Source organism: Erpetoichthys calabaricus, chromosome 1, assembly GCF_900747795.2.
Source record: "Erpetoichthys calabaricus chromosome 1, fErpCal1.3, whole genome shotgun sequence".
In the NCBI taxonomy this organism is placed as follows: domain Eukaryota; kingdom Metazoa; phylum Chordata; class Cladistia; order Polypteriformes; family Polypteridae; genus Erpetoichthys; species Erpetoichthys calabaricus.
Window position 1 is genome coordinate 327094649 of NC_041394.2, and position 21152 is coordinate 327115800.

The 21152-nt window shown below is 40.2% G+C and overlaps 1 protein-coding gene across 5 annotated transcripts in view; it reads right to left on the reverse strand.

Annotated features, from left to right (window-relative positions):
• The window catches only part of LOC114664587 (gastrula zinc finger protein XlCGF57.1-like), a 536731-nt gene that overhangs the window by 495166 nt on the left and 20413 nt on the right, over nt 1–21152 (reverse strand). The window contains exon 3 of one of the 5 annotated variants that reach the window (XR_007934537.1): nt 13964–16557. The exons of 2 other annotated variants lie outside the window; for them this stretch is intronic. Coding sequence is in view for 1 of the 3 variants with exons in the window: in XM_051925255.1 (XP_051781215.1) it covers nt 16078–16557 (480 nt within the window). In the remaining 2 variants the exon portion in view is untranslated. The remainder of the gene's footprint in view (nt 1–13963; nt 16558–21152) is intronic. 2 more of the 5 variants (XR_007934536.1, XM_051925255.1) reach the window with 2 other exon arrangements.

Genomic DNA, 21152 nt, shown 5'->3' on the forward strand with positions numbered 1-21152 from the left:
TGCATCCAATGATAATAATATTTCTGGGGTGTTTGACTTTGCTGGTGAGTATATTACATTAAACAGGCGTCGAAGATTGGAAGATAAGTGTTGACACTTGATAAATCCAGTTTGATCTTGTGATATTACTGAAGGCAGCACTTTCTCCATCCTTCTAGCTATGATTTTTGAGAGTATCTTAACATCATTATTCAGAAGTGAAATTGGTCTGTATGATGTACATTGTGATAAGTCCTTATTTTGTTTAGGAAAGACAGTGATTAATGCTTGGCGAAAAGTTTGAGGTAGAATTTGATTGTCTCTAGCTTCTGTAAATGTTGCTAATAGGAGGGGAGCTAGCTGAGTGGAGAATTTCTTATGAAATTCTGCAGGGTATCGATCACGGCCTGCTGCTTTCCCGCCTTTAAGTGACTTTATAGCATCTAGTAATTCTGATAGCGCCAGAGGTTTATCCAGTTCCTCCGCACTAAAAGTATCTATCGGTGGCATCTGTAATGTATCCAGATAGGCATTAGATTGTGTGTTGTCTTCTTTAAACTCAGTAGAATATAAGGATTTATAGTAGTCTCTAAATGTGTGCATTATATTTTTATGGTCAATGATTTCATCTCCGTTTGTGTTGGTGATTACTGGGATAGCATTGCGAACTTCTTGCTTGTGGATTTGTTGAGCTAAAAGCTTATTAGCTATCTCTCCGTGTTCATAGTAATAATGCCTGGATTTATAAATTAGTTGTTCAATTTATTTAGTTATTAAGAGGTTGAGTTCTCATGCAGAGCCTGCCTTTTCCTATGTAGAGCCTCGCTTGGAAGCCTGGCATGTTCTTCATCGACTAGTAATTTCGTTTTTTTTAGCTGTAATACTTTCTTGGTTTCTAATTTATTCCTGTGGGAAAGATATGAAATAATCTGTACTCTTAAGAAGGCCTTTAAAGTTTCCCAGAGTATTCCTGCAGAAACCTCTGAAGATGTATTTGTCTCTAGGAATAAGCTGATTTGTTTGGATATAAATTCAGTAAAGTTCTCGGCTGCTAATAGAAGTGGGTTAAGACGCCATCTGCAAGGTGAGTGTGTGGGGCATAGTGACTTTAGCTCCAAGATCAGAGGTGCATGGTCGGAAATAACAATAGCGTCGTACTTGCAAGATTTAATCGTAAGCAAGAAATTATTATCTATAAAGAAACAATCAATTCTTGAGTAGCAATGATGTACTGGTGAGTTGAAAGAATATGTTCTTGAGTTTGGGTTTAGAAACCTCCAGGGGTCTGATAAGTTGTGGTCAGTTACAAACTGTAATTGTCTTTGCAGTGTTAGATGTCATCTCCCCTGTGACAGGAGTCCTATCTAAGAGTGGATTTAAAACACAATTAAAGTCCCCAGCCATTATAATTTTATGAGTGTTCACATTGGGAATGGATGCAAATACATTTTGCATGAATTTCTTATCATTGACATTCGGTGCATAAACATTTATCAAAATCATTTTACAGTTAAATAAGTTGCCCATGACCATCACATATCTCCTTTCAGGATCAGATACTACATCTGATGCTACGAATGAGACTGTTCTATGTATGAGGATTCCCACACCTCTAGTTTTCTTTGTAAAGAACGAAATGGAACATTTGGCCAGTCCAGTCCTTTTGCCGCCGGAACTGATCCTTGCTTAGTAAATGGGTCTCCTGTAAAAATACTATTTTAGCGTTTAAACCTGTTAGGTGAGAGAATACTTTCTCTCTCTTTAATTCGTGATTCAGGCCTTTAACATTCCAGCTCACAAAGTTAACTGTCCCATCATGGAGACATTGATTCTGAATTTTTGATGCCATTTTATAGTCTTAACTGGAAGTGAGACAGCTTTAACCTTAATTTCCTATTTCCCCACGGGTAATTGCCATGCAGCCTATTGTTACGTTGGTAGTTATAATTATAAGGATTAAAAGCATAGATTAGATATAGCCTGCTCTCTTTCTCTCCCTCCCTTAATTCTCCCACCCCCCCCCCATTTTGCCTCCCCAAGTGAGGATGAACCCCACTTCACAAAGTCCCGGTCCTCTGACATACCTAGAGACAGAGCACATTCAAAACAAGACAAGCCCCCACGCAGCAGCGTTTGAGGATTAAAAAGTAGAGATATCTATTACCAATAAAGTCTAAATACTATATGCCTAAAATATAATCATTAACAAACTATAAGCATAAGATATAAAATCTTCAGCAATCTTAAAGTATTAAGATAATAAACCTAGGGAATGGTGTTAGAAAGTGGTTCAGGATATGCATAGTAAATCCTAATGCAATAATAACAATAACAATAAACCAAGGGTATGATGTTAAACAGTCCCCTTTAGGGTAGTAAAAAAAAAATTGATTTCTTCCACACGTCTATAGCTGTAATTAAAACAAACAGAAAGCGTCCTAGTAATGTAAAGAATGTATAATTATGGTACCCATATCATTACAAGTGGATCAGACAGCAGGTGATATTTCCTTGCCATGCCATTGCAGGATGCGACTCACTATTGTGTTTCAGAATAGTCTCGGGATCAGCGTTCTTAATTCCTTTTCTGCTTCCTCCTTGCTGGAGAAGTAGTAGTATTGGCCTTGAACATCAACTTTCAGTTTGGCAGGATACAAGAAGCTGTATTTGATATCGGCTTGCCGTAACCGCTGTTAGGTTAGCAAGGGCTGCGCCGTAAGATGGCTGAACTGACGAAAGCTCCGAGTCATCTCAGCAAAAAGTTATTATTTATTTTCTTACTACTCACTCTCTTTGTGCGTACTACTTTATCACACTTTCAGTATGACCGGCAAACACTCTTGGAATTACGTTCATCAGCCAGTTCTGATTTTACAAGTTTTTGATATCACGGACACTGTGTACTGCCTGGAGTCTTTTGCTTACTCGCACGACACCGAAGGAAAACAAAGAGGGGGAAACGCGCCGGAATTCTGTGCCGAACCCGACAGAGAAACAACAAACCTCCTCTGCCTAGCATCCTGCTCGCTAACGTTCAGTCTCTGGACAACAAATTAGATGAGCTGCGTGCACGGATAAAGCACCAAAAAGACATTGCAAACTGCTGCGTTTTGGCGTTCACAGAGACGTGGTTGGAGGCAAGCGTACCCGACTGTGCAGTCACACCAGACGGGTTCACAGTTTATCAGGGAGACAGAACGAAGGACTCAGGCAAGTCGAGGGGAGGGGGGGTGTGCTTTATGGTTAACTTTTCATGGGCCACGGATGTGTGTGTCTTAAAAACGCACTGCTCACCAGTTCTCGAGCTGCTGACCATAAAATTTAGACCCTTTTACTTCCCAAGAGAGTTCAGTTCAGTTCTCCTTTCAGTTGTTTACATCCCCGCACAAGCTGATAAAGCTTCAGCTATGGATGAACTGTATGATGTTATCAGTGGACTAGAGAATGCTAACTCAGAAGCAGCATTTATTGGGTTGGGAGACTTTAACAGAGCAAACATGAAGAAAGTTCTCCCTAAATACTATCAGCACATCTCTCCCCCCACAAGAGGTGATCAAACACTGGATCATTGTTACACCTTATTCAAGGACTCCTACAAACCCCTCCCTCGACCAGCTTTTGGAAAAGCAGACCATTGCTCTATATTGCTGCTGCCCGCATATAAACAAAGACTTACACAGGAAAAACAGGTTTACAGGGACATCTACAAATGGGACAGTGAGGCTGAGGGGGTCTTACAGGACTGCTTTGAAACAACTGATTGGCAGATGTTTGAAAATACAGCTGATGGCAACATCAATGAATTCACAGACTCTGTCACAGGATATATCAGCAAGTGCATTGATGATGTTGTCACTAAAACCTCCATTTGCATATATCCTAACCAGAAACCCTGGGTAAATGGGGGGATTCGGGCTAAGCTCAAGGCGCAGACATCTGCCTTTGGCTCAGGGAACTCTGATGCATACAAAGCAGCCAGATACGACCTCCGGAGGTCCATCAAGAAGGCCAAACGGGACTACAGGGACAAAGTGGAGTCAAGCTACCACAGCTCTGACACCAAGCGCCAGTGGAATGGACTGTGCTGCATCATGTACTATAAAAAGAAAAACACAATCAGTGTTCAGCCCACTGCATCTCTTGCAGACAAGCTCAACACCTTCTATGCTCATTTTGATGCAGACAACAAAGAACAGGTGCTATATCCTCAAGGGGGCAGTGAGTCTGTCACTCTGATTCTTGAAACGTCTGACGTGAGAAGGTCCTTCAAAAAAAAGGTCAATCCTCGCAAAGCTCCGGGACCAGATGGCATCCCAGGCTGTGCCCTCAGGGCGTGTGCTGACCAGCTAGCAGGTGTGTTCACCAACATCTTCAATCTCTCCCTGAGGCAGTCGGTGGTCCCCACTTCCTTCAAGGCATCCACCATCATTCCTGTCCCAAAGAAACCGGTGGTCTCCTGTCTGAATGACTATCGCCCGGTTGCACTGACATCGGTCATTATGAAGTGCTTCGAGCAACTGGTCAAAGGTTACATCTGCTCCTCCCTCCCTGACACGCTGGATCCTCTCCAATTTGCTTACAGAGCAAACAGATCTACAGAGGATGCCATTGCGCTAACAATAAACACTGCCCTCATCCACTTGGAAAGAGGAAATACATATGTAAGAATGCTGTTCATAGATTACAGCTCAGCATTCAACACCATCATCCCCTCAAAACTCGTCTTGAAGCTTGACGACCTTGGGTTGGGGATGACCATCTGCAGATGGATTTTCTCTTTCCTCACAAACAGGCCCCAGGTGGTGAGAGTCGGCAAACACACGTGATCATCACTCATTTTAAACACAGGAGAGCCGCAGGCTGTGTGCTTAGCCCCCTCTTGTATTCCTTGTTCACCCACGACTGTGTTGCAAAACACGGCATAAATACCATCATCAAGTTTGCAGGCGACACAACCATCATAGGCCTTATCACTGACAGTGATGAGACAGCCTACAGAGAGTAGGTGCTGGCACTGAGTAATTGGTGCCTGGATAACAACTTGTCTCTTAACGTCAGCAAAACCAAGGAGATGATTTTGGACTATCGGAAACAGCAAGGCGGAGAACACCAGGCCATCTACATCAGTGGCGCAGAAGTTGAAAGGGTTAACAGCTTCAACTTCCTCGGAGTAAACATCACCGAGGATCTCTCGTGGACCCTTCACATAGACACTGTGGTCAAGAAAGCTCGCCAGCGGCTCTACTTCCTGTGGAGGCTGAGGAAGTTTGGCATGAATGCCAACATCACCTCAAACTTTTACAGGAGTGTGGTCGAGAGTCTGCTGACGGGCAGCATTACCGTCTGGTATGGGAGCTGCTCTGCCAGCAGCCGGAAATCACTACAGAGAGTGGTGAAGGCAGCAGAGCACATCACGGGCAAGAGTCTCCCTGCCATTGAAGACATTTACCTCCATCGTAGGGGTGGGCGGTATGACCAAAATTCTATATCACGGTATTTTTCTAAATTATCCCAGTTTCACGGTATTTGACGGTATTTTTTTCCCATGCATGAGTGGATGTTAAACACATTTTCCACTGCAATTACTAGCTAAGAATAACCTATTCCACTGTCAAGAGCATTGTACATTGTACAAAAAAAAACATTTTAATGTGCACACAAGTATTAATATAGGTTTGCATTGCCCCATAAAGTGATACTTTTCAAGGGGGTGGCACTAATGAAGAGAAGGAAATCACATTGCATGACAGATGCAGTCAAAATATAGAACCTTTTTATTTAATAAATTTTGCAAAAACTTAAATTATAATTTTGACAACATATTTTCAACCATCCAAAGAGGTATTTAGACTTAGGAAAATATCCAGACGTGCTTGTCAAAAGTTGTATTGCACTGAACACGTCTTAGAAAAGGAATAAATAAATTTTTTTTGTAAAACTACTACACTTTCTGTTAATGTTAACAATCTCTGTCCACTGACACGTTAAAGTGACTTTTTAAACAACTTTACCATCATTAAACTGCATAATATTTAAACTAATAAATAATAACAATAAAATAAATAATTGTATTATTACTGATAGTTGCACTATTACTTCAAGGCTTCAAAAGCCCAGGTGCATTACACAGTATTCACCAAATTAAAATAAAATAAAACAAGTGCAACCTTGGTGATGACATCTTTACCAACTTAACTATCATTTAGGCAAACTGCATTAATATGGACCTTGCTTCAAGCTAAGCTATATACATAAATAATACAACTGCAACTTGCATTTATAATTGTATTTGTGGTATAGCCCTACGGAATCGTATTAGGGCCACTGTGAAGAAAAAAAAAATACGGACACAGGGAAGAAAAAAGAAAAAACTATACGTCGAGAATAAAGTCGACATTTCCACTTTATTCTCGCCGTTTATGTCGAGATTAAAGTCGACATTTCCACTCTATTCTCATAGTTTACTTTATAATTAAAGTAGAATGTCGTAAACTAAACTTCATCCTAAAATCATTGTTTAATTTACTAGATTTTCTCAAACCCCGTCATAAGTTAATGTAGCACATTAAATGCTTTGTGTTGTGTTCCCCGACCCAGTTGTTAATCACTACGCTCCTTAAACTGACTTCCCCCGCACTAATAGACAGCGATCACCATACAGAATCCATTCACTGTATGATATTCCTGCTCTCTGAAAATTTAGAATTTATATCAAGTATTTATCTTGGCATTCTAAATGTTCAGAGAGCATGAATATCATGTGAATGGATTCTGTGCGGCGATCGCTGCCGTTGCCTCCTCTTAGTGCAGAGGAAGTCAGTTTAAGAAGCTCGGGGAACACTTAACACAAAGCATTTAATGTGCTACATACGGGGTTTGAGAAAATCTAGTAAATTAAATATTCATTTTACGATGAAGTTTAGTTTACGATGTTCTACTTTAATGACAAAGTACGAGAATAAAGTCAACATGTCGTCACAATATTACACAGTACCCAGGTACATTACACTGTATTGAAAAATAAAACAAGTACAACTTGGCTTGCAGTATTATCCAGTAGTATAGAAACAGTATTTACACATCTGACTTTTTAAAACTAAAGCATCTCCAGGCGACAAGACGTGACTGCTTTTTTTCGGCTCTCTGTCCGTTTTCACCGCGCGGCATACCTATGCTACCGCCCACTATTTGGTGGTGTAGCACTGAAAAAGAGCCCAAGTGCAACAAATCTGTGTTGAGCGGTGTAGCAGTGAAAAAGGTCCCCACTTGAACAGTTTCCCGCTGTGCCACATTCCGAACGTCGTTTAGGCAATTTAAACCAGTGTTGCGGTATAAGAAAAATCCGTATCATAAAAAAAATAAAAAACGGTTTTCGGTATGAACCGGTATACTGCCCAGCACTACTCCATCGGTGCTTGCGTAAGACAAGCAGCATCATAAAGGACCACAGCCATCCAGCACGCCAGCTGTTCTCTTTGTTACCATCTGGCAGACGATACAGGAGTCTAGCTGCTCGGACTACAAGACTTAAGAACAGTTTTTACCACCAGGCCATTCGACTCCTCAACAGCAACACCTGAACACTTACATACACTTACATTACACCTACATTACATTACATCTACATTGCACTACTCACACACAAACTGTACCTGCACACACTCTGAATACTGACTGGAACATGCATCTGCACTTAATGAAATATGCATCTGTACTTATAAAACATTATCTGTGCAGTAACTGTCATTTGTACTTGCTGCTCATTCAACTCATATTGCTCTATAACTTCTTTTAAAATGTACACATTTTATTTTATATGGCTAGTCTATTTTTAACTTGTATTTTTTTTTTATTTTGTTTTTTTTTTTTTTTTTTTAGCTTTATTGGATCTAGGCTGAGTGACATGTTTTTCGCGTCATACATATTTCATTGTATGTTGACCCTGTGTTAACCTATATATGACATATAAACCTAAACGTAAACCTTGATGTTGTAGAAGGCTGCACATTTAGTAGCTGTTGCGGGAGAGAAATCAGGGTAGATACGAATGTTTTTTGTTTTCAAATATCATTTCTTGCTTGTGTCTGAGGAGTGCCATCACATCGATCTTACATAATAATATCTCAAAGCGGACAATAAAAGACCTAGGTCTAAAGGTATTTGATCCGCGTATGCGATAAGCTGCTGCTATATCGGTATCTGATTTAAAGTCCTCTCCACTTATTTTAGAGAATAGTTCAACTGCAAATTTCACCGGGTTTGGACTTTCACGATTTTCAGGTAGACCTTCAATTCTAATATTATTCCTTCTGCTTCCATCTTCCAGTGTGGCGAGTCTGTCTCCGAGTTTTGTGCATTCGGAATTGGCAGCTGTTGCTTATCCATCAGTGGTGGATGCTATATTTTCGGCTATTTCAATTCGAGTCGTGAATGACTGCTTAACATCCTCCAGCTGATCATCTAGTGTGCTCAGTTTAGATGTGTTTTCCTGAAGGTGCAAGTATATATGTGTTTCTCAGAGTCTTTATTATCCTGCCGCAGCTTCTCACTTGCCTTCTCGCTTATCTTTATCTCTTGCTTGAGCTCAGCGATCATCACCTTCAATTCAGACAGATCATTTCTGCTTTCATGCAGCGTAGGCGAAGCGGCGGGCTCTATTACAGCCGATTTCCCGGCTCGTGTGGAGTAGGTGAAAACGCGGACTGCAAGGCCTTTTCCAGTTCCAAATGATCTTCCCCAATCGGCGAGCTATCGCGACCTGCGTCACTTGCACTTTCGCTCCCCATATCGCTCTCAACTGGAGACGATGCAGCGGACCGTGGTCCTGAGGAGTCAGGGCTGTCGCCCATCTGTTCAAGGTCAGTTTCTGAAAGGCCGTACCTTGAGCTTGAACTTGGACTTGCTGTTCTGGGCTTGGATGTAGCTTTAGTTTTCTTTTCCATTTCTTTCTGAGCCCCTTTCTTGCCGACCATGTTTATATACAGTATGCTTGCATATACTGTAGTAGAACCCTTGGGTTGGATAAATATGGGATATTTCAGCATAATAAAGAAATAATATTAAAAAATAACACTGCTGCTAATGGAGCTCCACTTCAGATGTCTCTCTCTCACAACGGATAAGACAAACATCCATCCAATTTCTAATCATATTCTAAAGTTCAGGGTCACTGGCTGCATTGAGAATGAGGCAGTGACAAACCTTTGATGGGGTGCCCCACACCCATCTCCAACTGTGATAAAATGATCTGCTCCATAGGTTTATTACACAGAACTACACAATAAAATGTATTAAGTCTTCCCCCTTCATTGTACCTTAATGACAAATAAAAACGAGCAGAGCAGACACCCAGGCAAACAACACTGAATCATAAAAGGCTGCAACTACTTTAGTGTCAGACTCAGACAATTAGAACACCCAAAAAATAGAATGAACATCAAGATGAAAATATTGTTAAAAAGAAAAAACAAAATACATTATTCCCAAATGCTTAGTACATTTTAATATTGTTTTTTTTAACCAAACTTAGTTTTCCAATATGTATATTGTTCCCAAAACAATGAACTAAGGAAACAATTCACTTAACACTAGAATTACCAAAGCTTTCAAAAAAATTTGTAAATCCGGCCCACCTTAAATGCGCTCGCACCTCTCCGTCAGCATCTATTGTCTTGTATATGTGTCAATAAGCAAAAGCAGAAAGCAGCCTGCTATCCCAACCTCCCATCGCCACAAAAATGGCAAAAATCACACTCACAGCTCAAGTCTGGTTTATCAGGGAGTGAGGTAGTACCTAGAGCTGTATAGGCTAAAAAAATATATCGTTACTTGGAACACATGCATTTCATGTGTGTTCCGTGTCTACAAAGATCTACTGTATGTATGCAAGTGTAGGATGACAGGAAAAGCTAGAAATGTTGAACACATACCTAAAAGAAAACTTTTTCCATGTTGTCAACAAAATGTAGACATGAAGTGTATACTGTGTGAAGACTTAAGTCCAAATATCAAATAAGCACTTTCACAAAAGGTGTAAATATAACAGAACAAGTGCGCATTTGTTCAAGACTATAACCGAAGAAAAAGAAATTGGGTTAGTGTGGGCAAATAGCGTGGTGTCTATGGTAGTACAGCGGTAAGAACTGCGGACTCCTATTCAAAGGGTCACTGGTTCAAGCCTCTCCGCGTCTCAAAATAAATGTTTTGAGTACTGAGCTGTTCTTATTGTTACTATTATACAATAAAAAATACATTTGATTTGAGTCTGTAGCAGCCGGTGTAAATGTACGGTACTTGTAAAGGTTATCATTTTTTTTCTTCAGTTTTATTCTCTCAGTCGCGTTCATGCTCCCCCTGATCTGATACTGTTAGTTTTCAAATAAAGACGTGCTATAACAGAGGTGAACTTTTTTAAACCAAAAAACTGACTTTCACTGCATTAAAGAACCACTGTCTGATTACTCTGTAATGAGTGGATGTAGAGGTGGTCCACTCCTACAAGTACTTAGGAGTCCACATCAATGACAGGTTGGACTGGTCTTGTAACACTGAGGAACTGTATAAGGAAGGGGAGAGGAGGCTCTTTTTCCTCAGGAGACTGTGCTCCTTTTATGTGAGAAGTGAAATCCCTCACATCACCTATAACTCTGATTACCAGTGGGATTTTATACTTTGTGATGTACTGGACAATTGACATCACTTCAAGAGAGACCCACCAAATCAGCAAGACAATTTAAAGGGATGGTTCAGGTATAAGAAGCACTCTGGACCCCCTGCAGGTCGTAGAGAATAAAAACAAAACAGAGTGCCATTATGAACAATACTGCACATCCTCTCTCTGACACAACAAGACTGAGGACGTTCAGCAAATGAATCATTCAGCACAGGTGTGTCAAGAAACACAACTTTATATGAACAGCAATTTGCCTGCATAATGCCTCACTGAGACTGCAAAGTCAGTTGTTTTCTTCCTTTAAAAATGTTCTTTCTATTTGGTCATTTGGGTGTGTTTGTGTGTGTATTTATCTATTTATTGAACTTCTGTTAAAGCCACAATGACATATAAATATGAGGGATTTTTGCTTGTCTGTCAAGGCCTATGCAGTAGCTTGGTTGTTTGAAGAGCTGTATGTGTAAATCTTTTAAAACGGCTAACTCTACAATTGCTGGATAAGTAGGTTTTCATGGGTTGATAGGCTGAATTTGAATACTGGAGCTCCTGACGATTTTGTTTTTCAATTTTCTACTGACTGTGCATGAAGCCATAAAAGTGAAACTTCTCAAGCAACAGTAGGCTACTTAAAACATACAAATTTACTGTCATCTGTGACTTAATCCGAGCGGGAGTGTACTCAGTAGATATGAGGGCATACACAATGGCCACCCTAGCATTTTTCTCTCCAGCCTTGTATGCTTGGGATTGTTCTCTGACCTTAATTACATCTCACAAGGTGACCACAAGCCCACACACAATCCCATCCACATAGTTTTGTATGAACAAAGATAGCCCTGGAGTGGAGGTATGATGATACCAGTTAGGGAAGGAAATAGTGCAAGGGAAATGGCAACCCATTGTGGAGCTTGTCCATAGCCAATTTAAAATAGAGGTCCTGAATGCACCACTATCCCATGTTGCAGTCAATTCAAACTTTGTAACATTAAAAAAAGGAGATTTCCTGCAAATAAACGGAAAGTGTGCTAGGAGACGTATTGCAAGAGGCTAAGCAATTCAGCAGCGATTGTACATCGGCACGTGCTTAACCAAAAGGTATGTTGCTGAAGGAAACCAAAATTAACAATGTCAGCCCCAGAAACAGGCCAAAATTCTGGTTGGTTTAGTATTGGACTCCAAGCCATGAACATTCAAAGTTGTGAGAGTTACATTAGCCATTCACATGCAGTGAAGACGAAATCAGAAAACAGAAATGAAATGGCAGAACGTAGAAATGTGAAAGGATAAACCACCAGATAGGGAGAGAAAAAAAAAAACATTGCACTGCAACTCTAGGTACAATGAATCCAAAAGGGCCTCAACACAACCATTTTTCTCACATCCTGCCTGGGCTGCATAGGACAAAATAAAACATGGAAAATAAGGACTTGTCATTTATTTAATGGAGACAAGAACATTAAATATAAACCATTTAAATTACAAAAGCCAGAATGGTAAATGTATAATTAAGCCACTAAAATACAGATGAGAAGGTAGAAAGTGGGCATCCACCAAAACCCCTACCAGACCCCCTTAAATAAAACTACATTTAGTATAAAACATCCAAAGAGAGAAAAGAAAAAAGGAAACTGAAAACCTTTACAAAATCCATATCACCCCTTAAAAATTAATCATCAAAACATGCACATGCATAATGGCGCAATGAAGGGCTAATAAAAGACGCTTCCTTCAAAAGTATCAAGGAGAAAGAAATAAGGCAGCAGATGGCAGAAAAGTCATTCAATAAGGCAGCACGGCATCTCAGCTAGCGCTTCCGCTTCATGGCACAATGCAACATGGAAAAAAAGATGTACAAAGCACTCACACTCTTGTTAAATAAAAACTACTGAAAAAAGGAGACTGAGAAAGTTAAAGTTGAAACCAAAGCCTAACAGAAGCACAACGCTGTACAATATTAAGGCCCAGGAGCTCAGCAAAGTTAAACTGTTTATCAGCATGAGAAGCCTGATGGCACAAACTTTCCATGCGTGGTTGATGATGCAGTCAAGATTGACATGAAGCAGCTCACAAGAGAAAAGTTCCAGTAAATTGAAAATTGCTATAGCTTGCATGCTTGATTAGGATCATCAAAGGTGATGCTCTCTGAAATGTGAGACAATTTAAGATGAATTGAACAAAGAAGGAATAGGCACAGCCCTGTCACTTGTGCTCACCGAACAGCAGGTTGCATTGACTTCTTTACTGCTGCAGTTGAGGAGGAGCAGTTAGCAAATGGATATATGCGGGGATCTTCATATGAAAGACTTAGAATTTTTCAGCTTCAAGATTGTTATGATTTAGGTATTTTAATGTGAATGGCCTCAAGTGAGATAGATCCTGGCACATGGGATAAATCTTGTGGGAACACTCAATTATTAGAGCAAACCCACATAAAGTAGAAAACAGAGTGCCACGGTCTTTTCAAAAACTCTACTGTATTGCCATTTTCCAAAATTTCCTTTATTACACATTGCAGTTCCCATCTCTGTCACCCAAGAGTGACTTATGCAGTTAAAAAGGAAACTTTGAATTTGAGTGATCTGATCTGATCCTCGTCTTGGTTCAGGGTATTCACAATACTGCGGACGTCTTGAAAAAGTTTTTCCTGCTCAGCTTTTATTACCACCCAGTCCCATTTGAAAACTTTGCTGAATGATGTTCTGCATTGCAGTGAGATGTTGAAATACAAATAACTATATATTTTCTATGAAATTGGCAATCACTGCTTTACTGAATTCTGTAGATTGCGCTGACTCCGCTAGAGTACCTTTATCATAGGACTAGCAGTTTCACACTGCGATTTGCAGAATCCACTTGATTATTCAGAGTGCAGGTTGAGTAGAAATTACTTTGCAATACAAGTAATGCAGTGTGAGGATTCTGAAGAAAAGGAGGAGAAGCAAAGGACACAGAAGAGCCACCAAATCAATGTGACTTCTGCAAGTGGAGGTCACACAGTATCCAATGTTTTAAAGAGTTTGGTATATTTTCAGCCTCTCTCATGGTTTGGAGTATTCATGTGCATTTGTGCTCACACCAAAATAACTAGTGTGTACCTTAGCATTAACAGATGATCTTTCTATGCGATTTTCCAGACAGTGCTCTTTGTTTCACTTTTTATAATACTCAGTTGAATCCCTTTATTAAAGTCAGTAAGAATCAAAATGGACATTCTGCTCAACCTTCACCTGTAAGAATTTCTGAAACAATATCAGGCTTTTGTTCAAAATGTTGCTACTTTACCAAACACTAAACAGAGCAGTCTCTTGTGACTTGCACTTCCACAACATTTGTTTACTTCGGCATCAAATATTTAGGCATCTTTATATTTCATGCAGGAGTTGATAAATAAATGTAGCTCTCAGTTATGTGACACACACACACACACACAAAAATCACATAACCATTCTAGTGCCTTTCACTTTTTGGTTTTCCAGAATTTGTTTTTCTTCTTGCTCTTTCGTTGTGCTGCTTTATCCAAGGTATTCTCAAGACTGGCCTAAACTTTTTTTTCTTAAGTGATGGTAATGTAAGATTTTTATCTTAAACTGACCACAATTACCCTAATTTCAGAATCGCCGTGTGTAAGAAATAGCACATTTTCTGCATAAATCCTCTTAGTCTAACCCCAAGGTTGGAATTCAGAATAATTTCAAGTTGATCTACGGTTGAACACTGGACTTCATCTTCTCCCAGCTGTATGTTTAGGTGTTTTCACATCTTCATTGCAGTGATGTGAGCCTCATCTAGCTCTGATACCACACCAGAGAGGTTTCCTTTGGCTGTATTGTTGCACAGCTAACACTTGCTTCACAATTCCTGTTGTACTGGTCCTGGCATTATCAGCCTTTTAAACCTAAAAGGCAGATGGAACTTCAAATATTTTAAACTATACCATTCTATTCAATGTATATCAAACATCATAAAGGTGAAAATTCTAATTGGACAGAGTCCTCAAAGTGAAGACACTTTGTCAAAACTAGATGGAGACTCCCATCTCTTCTTTTCAATGTCTTCCATCACAGCATTATCTGTAATGTGGCGTTTCTAAACCTGACCACTGCCAGAGCATTTCTTACATTTGTGAGTTTTTTTTGTGGCTATCAAGTTTCTATAGAATTTTTTACCACATCCAGTATGAGTCGTTGTGTTCCTGTAAAAATGTCTCCTCTGGTAAATCTCTGCCATATTCAGAAGAGCAATACGGATTCTCTCAGGATTATTTTCTCCAAAATTGTCTTGGTTTGCTTTCTATTAAGATGTTAGTGGACCTCATTCTTTAGTCAACAGTTCAGTTGAATTACTTTATTTCTTACCCCCTTAAAATTTGCAGCAATAGACGTGACGAACTTGCATTATTCCAATAATGCTTCCTTTGGCAGTTCAAACGGAGTTATGTTAATTGGAGGGGTATCAAGAAGGGCATAAAAGATTCTTTTAATTAGTCCTGTTGATCCAATCACAACTGACTCTAGTTCTCTTGATTTGTTGCTCATTTGAAATATTGTACAGTAACACTCATTGCATCTATTTTATCTTCAGATGTGTGCCTGGAGACTGTTACTATGAGAGAACTGTTTGCCTCATTCAGGACGGGAAAATGGTTTCTCTTCCATGTGAATTCTTTGCATGGTAACAAAGGTTCCTATTGTCAGAGAATCGTTTATCACATCCAGGACAGGAAAATGGTAAAGAACAGCATTATGACGTCTCTCCAGTGTGACTTCTAATGTGTGTGCGGAAACTGCTACAATGAGCAAATAATTTACCACAATCAGGACAACAAAATGGTTTCTCTCCAGTGTGAATTCTAGAATGGCGTCTAACTCCTGTCTTTTCATAGAATCGTTTGCCACATTCAGGACAACAATACGGCTTCACTCCTGTGTGAGTTCTTGCATGGTATCGAAGTCCTGTCTTTTCATAGAATTGTTTGTTACATTCAGGACAACAATACCGCTTTTCTCCAGTGTGAATTCTTGCATGGTTCTGAAGACTGCTCTTTTCATAGAATTGTTTACCACACTCAGAACAGCAATATGGCTTCACTCCACTGTGACGTCTGATGTGTATGCGGAAATTGCTACAACCAGCAAATAATTTACCACAATCAGGACAACAAAATGGCTTCTCTCCAGTATGAATTCTTGCATGGGTACGAAGGGAGCTCTTGTCAGAGAATCGTTTATCACATCCAGGACAGGAAAATGGTTTCACTCCAGTGTGAATTCTTATGTGGGTCAGAAGGTCTTTGCTATCAGAAAATAGTTTGCAACATTCAGGACAACTATATGGCTTCTCTCCAGTGTGAAATCTCTTGTGTGATTGCAGGGCACTACTGTGAGAGAATTGTTTGCCACATTCAGAACAACCAAATGGCTTCTCACCAGTGTGAACTCTTGTGTGGCTAACAAGATGACTTTTCCGGTAGAATCGTTTACCACATTCTAGACAGATATATGCATTTTTTCCAGTGTGAATTGTTGTGTGGTTCTGAAGATTGCGCATATTGCTGAATTGTTTCCCACATTCAGAGCAGCAATGTGGCTTCGGTTGGTCTTTTCGACAATTTTTAACCTTAGATTTGCTGTTAGAACTTCTTTCATTTACTTTGCAGAACCCCAACATCACAGGTTCGGTTTTCTTCCCCTGCTGATGAGTGTTCCCATCATTAATCCTTGTTAGTTTCACAACACAACTCATTAGTTTTACAGGTTGGGAACTGTACTGCAAAGAGGACAGTATGGAACTGTCCAATTGAGATGTTGATATCTTCAGTTTTTCATTGTGCTGTGTCTGTTGTGGTCTCTGACAAAGACTGTGCTGAGGTGACAGATATGAGGAAAAATGACTGTTCTGTTGTAAATCTGTAGAAACACATAAATAAGCAGATGTTCATATTGATATATAACAAACTGAGGTGCATCTATCATGCCTTACATGGTCGATACTGAGATGATTTTTTTTTTTTTTTTTTGGTAGTTCCAAAAATGTTTACCAATTTTAAGCTGCTATAGTGTGAACAAGCATCACACTGACAATTAAAAACAAATACAAGTCAACATTTTATGCTTTAATTACAGCATAAAAAGCTGTGTGCCTATCAAAAACAAGAATCTGCAAATTTACTTTTTCCATTCACCTGCACTGTGGAGTGATCTTCATGAAACCAAAGCACCAGAGTTGATCTTGGAAGTATTTGGTGCAATGCACATATGTTTCCAAAACACGTCAAACTAGTTACTTTGAAGTTGTAAGTGTAGCACCACTGAAGATCATTTCAAACTTTGTTATGAGGAACAAAATTACAGATTTAGCTTAAACATGTATATCTGACATATAGATAAATAACTTTCATGATTTATATTTGCACCAGCTCAGAGTAAGATATTTTATAATATCTTATATATAATTTGCCAGTCTCCTCACTCACTCATGTCCGTCCGAAGCCGAATGCACAGTCGCCTTCTGCGCACGTCGCCTTTTGCGCATGTCCGAAGCCGAATGCGCAATCGCCTTCTGCGCAGCTGCCCAAAAAACCTTACGAGACCGACATCGCGATAGGTGGCAGATTTACGGCAGCGAAACTTCAAAGAGAAAGGTGACTTCGATTAAAGCTGTAGAGGCCTGAAAGGCGATTTCGACTACAGCTCCAGGCCTAATTACACATTCATTCAATACACCTATATCAGGTTTGTGGTGCTTATACTTATTACTATTCCACTCATGCCCGTTTCATCTTACGTTGTCGAAACGGGCTCTTTGTCTAGTATATATATATATATATATATATATATATATATATATATATATATATATATATATGAATTCTACTCTTCTTATTCATATAAGCCAAATTGTTCAGCAGCATTTTTGATATCAATCTCACTTTGACTTGGTCCTTTCAGACAAATCTCCATCAGATTGTTTAGAGCAGGGGTCCACAAACTACAGCCCACGGAGTAAATGCGGTCCTGGGCAGTTATTGTTACCGGCCCATTAAACAATAACCACAATGTGTGTGGTCACGCCTGCTGAATGTTAGTTTCCCAAACATAGGCCTACTGTACGTAAACCAAAGTAAATGCACCTGGAGCCACCTTAGAAACATTACAAAAATATCTGTACAACCTCCCATGATCATTTCACCCTAACTCATTAAGTGAATCCTAAACTAGTTGTGTTAAACAATGTCAAAGAAAAGAAAAATAGATTCAAAGGGCTGAACAATCAATCAACAGTGGACCAACAACTATTTTCTAGTTCAGTGCAAAGACAAAGTAATTTGTCTCAAATGTCAAGAGTCTATGGCCATCTTCAAAGAATACAACTTGCATCAGCATTAGGCCTGGATAAAAATATCAATCTTCTGATTGATCATTATTTTTTTCATTTTAACAAATTGATATTGATGGAGAGAAGGAAGGTTGATACATTGTGCGTGCAAGAGACTAAATGGAAGGGGAGTAAGACCAGGTGGATTGGATGTGGATTCAAATTGTTCTATCATGGTGTGGATGGGAGGAGAAATGGGGTAGGAGTTATTCTGAAGGAACAGTATGTCAAGAGTGTTTTGGAGGTGAAAAGAGTGTCAGGCAGAGTAATGATTATTTAGCTGGAAATTGGAGGTGTGATGATGAATGTTGTTAATGCGTATCCACCGCAAGTTGGGTGTGCAATGGGTGAGAAAGAAGATTTTTGGAGTGAGTTGGATGAAGTGATGAATAGTGTACCCAAGAGACAGAAAGTGGTAATTGGAACGGATTTCAATGAGCATGTTCGTGAAGGGAACAGTGGAGACGAGGAGGTGATTGGTAGGTATGGTGTCAAGGAGAGGAATGAAGAAGGTCAGAGGATAGTGGATTTTGTAAAAAAGGATGGGCATGGCTGTGGTGAATACATATTTTAAGAAGAGGGAGGAACATAGGGTTACGTACAAGAGTGGAGGAAGATGCACACAAGTAGATTACATCCTTTGCAGAAGAGTTGATCTGAATGAGATTGAAGACTGCAAAGTGGTGGCAGGGGAAAGTGTAGTTAAGCAGCATAGGATGGTGGTCTGTAGGATGACGTTGGAGATCAAGAAGAGGAAGAGAGTGAGGGCAGAGCAAAGGATCAAATGGTGGAAGTTAAAAAAAGGAAGACTGCAAGGTTGAGTTTATGGAGGAGGTGAGACAGGCACTGGGTGACAGTGAAGAGTTATCAGACAGCTGGGAAACTACAGCAGATGTAGTAAAGGAGATAGCAAGAAGGGTGCTTGGCGTGACAACTGGAAAGAGGAAGGAGGAAAAGGAAACCTGGTGGTAGAATGAGGAAATACAGGAGAGTAGACAAAGGAAGAGGATGGCAAAGAAGAAGTGGGATTGTAAGAGAGACGCAGAAAGTAGACAAGAGTACAAGCAGATAAGGCGCAAAGTGAAGAGAGAGGTGGCAAAGACTAAAGAAAAGGCGTATGATGAGTTGTATGAGAGGTTGGACACTAAGGAGGGAGAAAAGGGCAGGTACCGATTGGCTAGACAGAGGGACTGAGCTGGGAAAGATGTGCAGCAGGTTAGGGTGATAAAGGATAAAGATGGAAACATACTCACAAGCAAGGAGAGTGTGTTGAGCAGATGGAAAGAGTACTTTGAGAGGCTGATGAATGAAGAGAACGAGAGTGAGAAGAGGTTGGATGATGTGGAGATAGTGAATCAGGAAGTGCAATGGATTTGCAAGGAGAAAGTAAGGACAGCTTTGAAGAGGATGAAAAATGGAAAGGCCATTGGTCCAGATGACATATCTATGGAAGCATGGAGGTGTTTAGGAGAGATGGCAGTGGAGTTTTTAACCAGATTGTTTAATGGAATCTTGCAAAGTAAGAGGATGCCAAAGGAGTGGAGAAGAAGTGTACTGGTGCTGATATTTAAGAATAAGGGAGATGTGCAGGACTGCAGTAACTAGAGGGGAATAAAATTGATGAGCCACAGCATGAAGTTATGGGAAAGAGTAGTGGAATGATGATTAGTGAGCAGCAGTATGGTTTAATGCCAAGAAAGAGCACCACAGATGCAATGTTTGCTCTGAGGATGTTGATGGAGAAGTATAGAGAAGGTCAGAAGGAGTTGCATTGCGTCTTTGTGGACCTGGAGAAAGCATATGACAGGGTGCCTCAAGAGGAGCTGTGGTATTGTATGAGGAAGTCAGGAGTGGCAGAGAAGTACATAAGAATTGTACAGGATATGTATGAGGGAAGTGTGACAGTGGTGAGATCTGCGGTAGGAGTGACAGATGCATTCAAGTTGGAGGTGGGATTACATCAGGGATCAGTTCTGAGCCCTTTCTTATTTGCAATGGTGATGGACAGGCTGACAGATGAGAGTCCACGGGGACTCCTGTCTAATATGATGTTTGCTGATGACATTGTTATCTGTAGCGATAGTAGTGAGCAGGTTGAAGAGACCCTGGAGAGGTGGAGATATGCTCTAGAGAGGACAGGAATGAAGGTCAGAAGGAAAAAGACAGAATACATGTGTATAAATGAGAGGGAGGTCAGTTGAATGGTGAGGATGCAGGGAGTAGAGTTGGTGAAGGTGGATGAGTTTAAATACTTGTGATCAACAGTACAGAATAATGGGGATTGTGGAAGAGAGGTGAAAAAGAGTGTGCAGGCTGGGTGGAACTGGTGGAGAAGAGTGTCCGGAGTAGTTTGTGACAGACGGGTATCAGCAAGAGTCAAAGGGAAGGGCTACAGGACAGTAGTGAGACCAGCTATGTTATATGGGTTAGAGACGGTAGCACTGAGCAGAAAGCAGGAGACAGAGCTGGAGGTGGCAGAGATAAATATGCTAAGATTAGCACTGTGTGTGGCGAGGATGGATAGGATTAAAAATGAGTACATTAGAGGGGCAGCTCAAGTTGGACTGTTGGGAGACAAAGACAGAGAGGCGAGATTGCGTTAGTTTGGACATGTACAGAGGAGAGATGCTGGGTATATTGGGAGAAGGATGCTAAAGATAGAGCTGCCAGGGAAGAGGAAAAGAGGAAGGCTTAAGCGAAGGTTTATGGATGTGGTGAGAGAGGACATGCAGGTGATGGGTGTAACAGAACAAGATGCAGAAGACAGAAAGATAAGGAAGAAGATGATCCGCTGTGGCAACCCCTAATGGGAGCAGCCGAAAGAAGAAGAAGAAGATGTTGATTCTTAAAGTTTCAAGATCAACCTTGTGAATCTCTATCCTGCTCAATTACTATATGTAGGATTTTTTTTTTTTTTTGCCTATCTTCGTTTTTGCCGTCTAATCCAGTATATGTTGCTAATGCACCTGTTAAGGTTTTCTACAGAAAAAGCACTTTACTATCTAATCGGTGCTTTCAACACTTAAATTGGATGTGTGGACTTCCTAAAGAGTCAAACTCTGCGGCAAAACCATATGTAAACTGTGCAAGTCAGACATCAAGTATTGTTGTAATATAAATTTCAGAA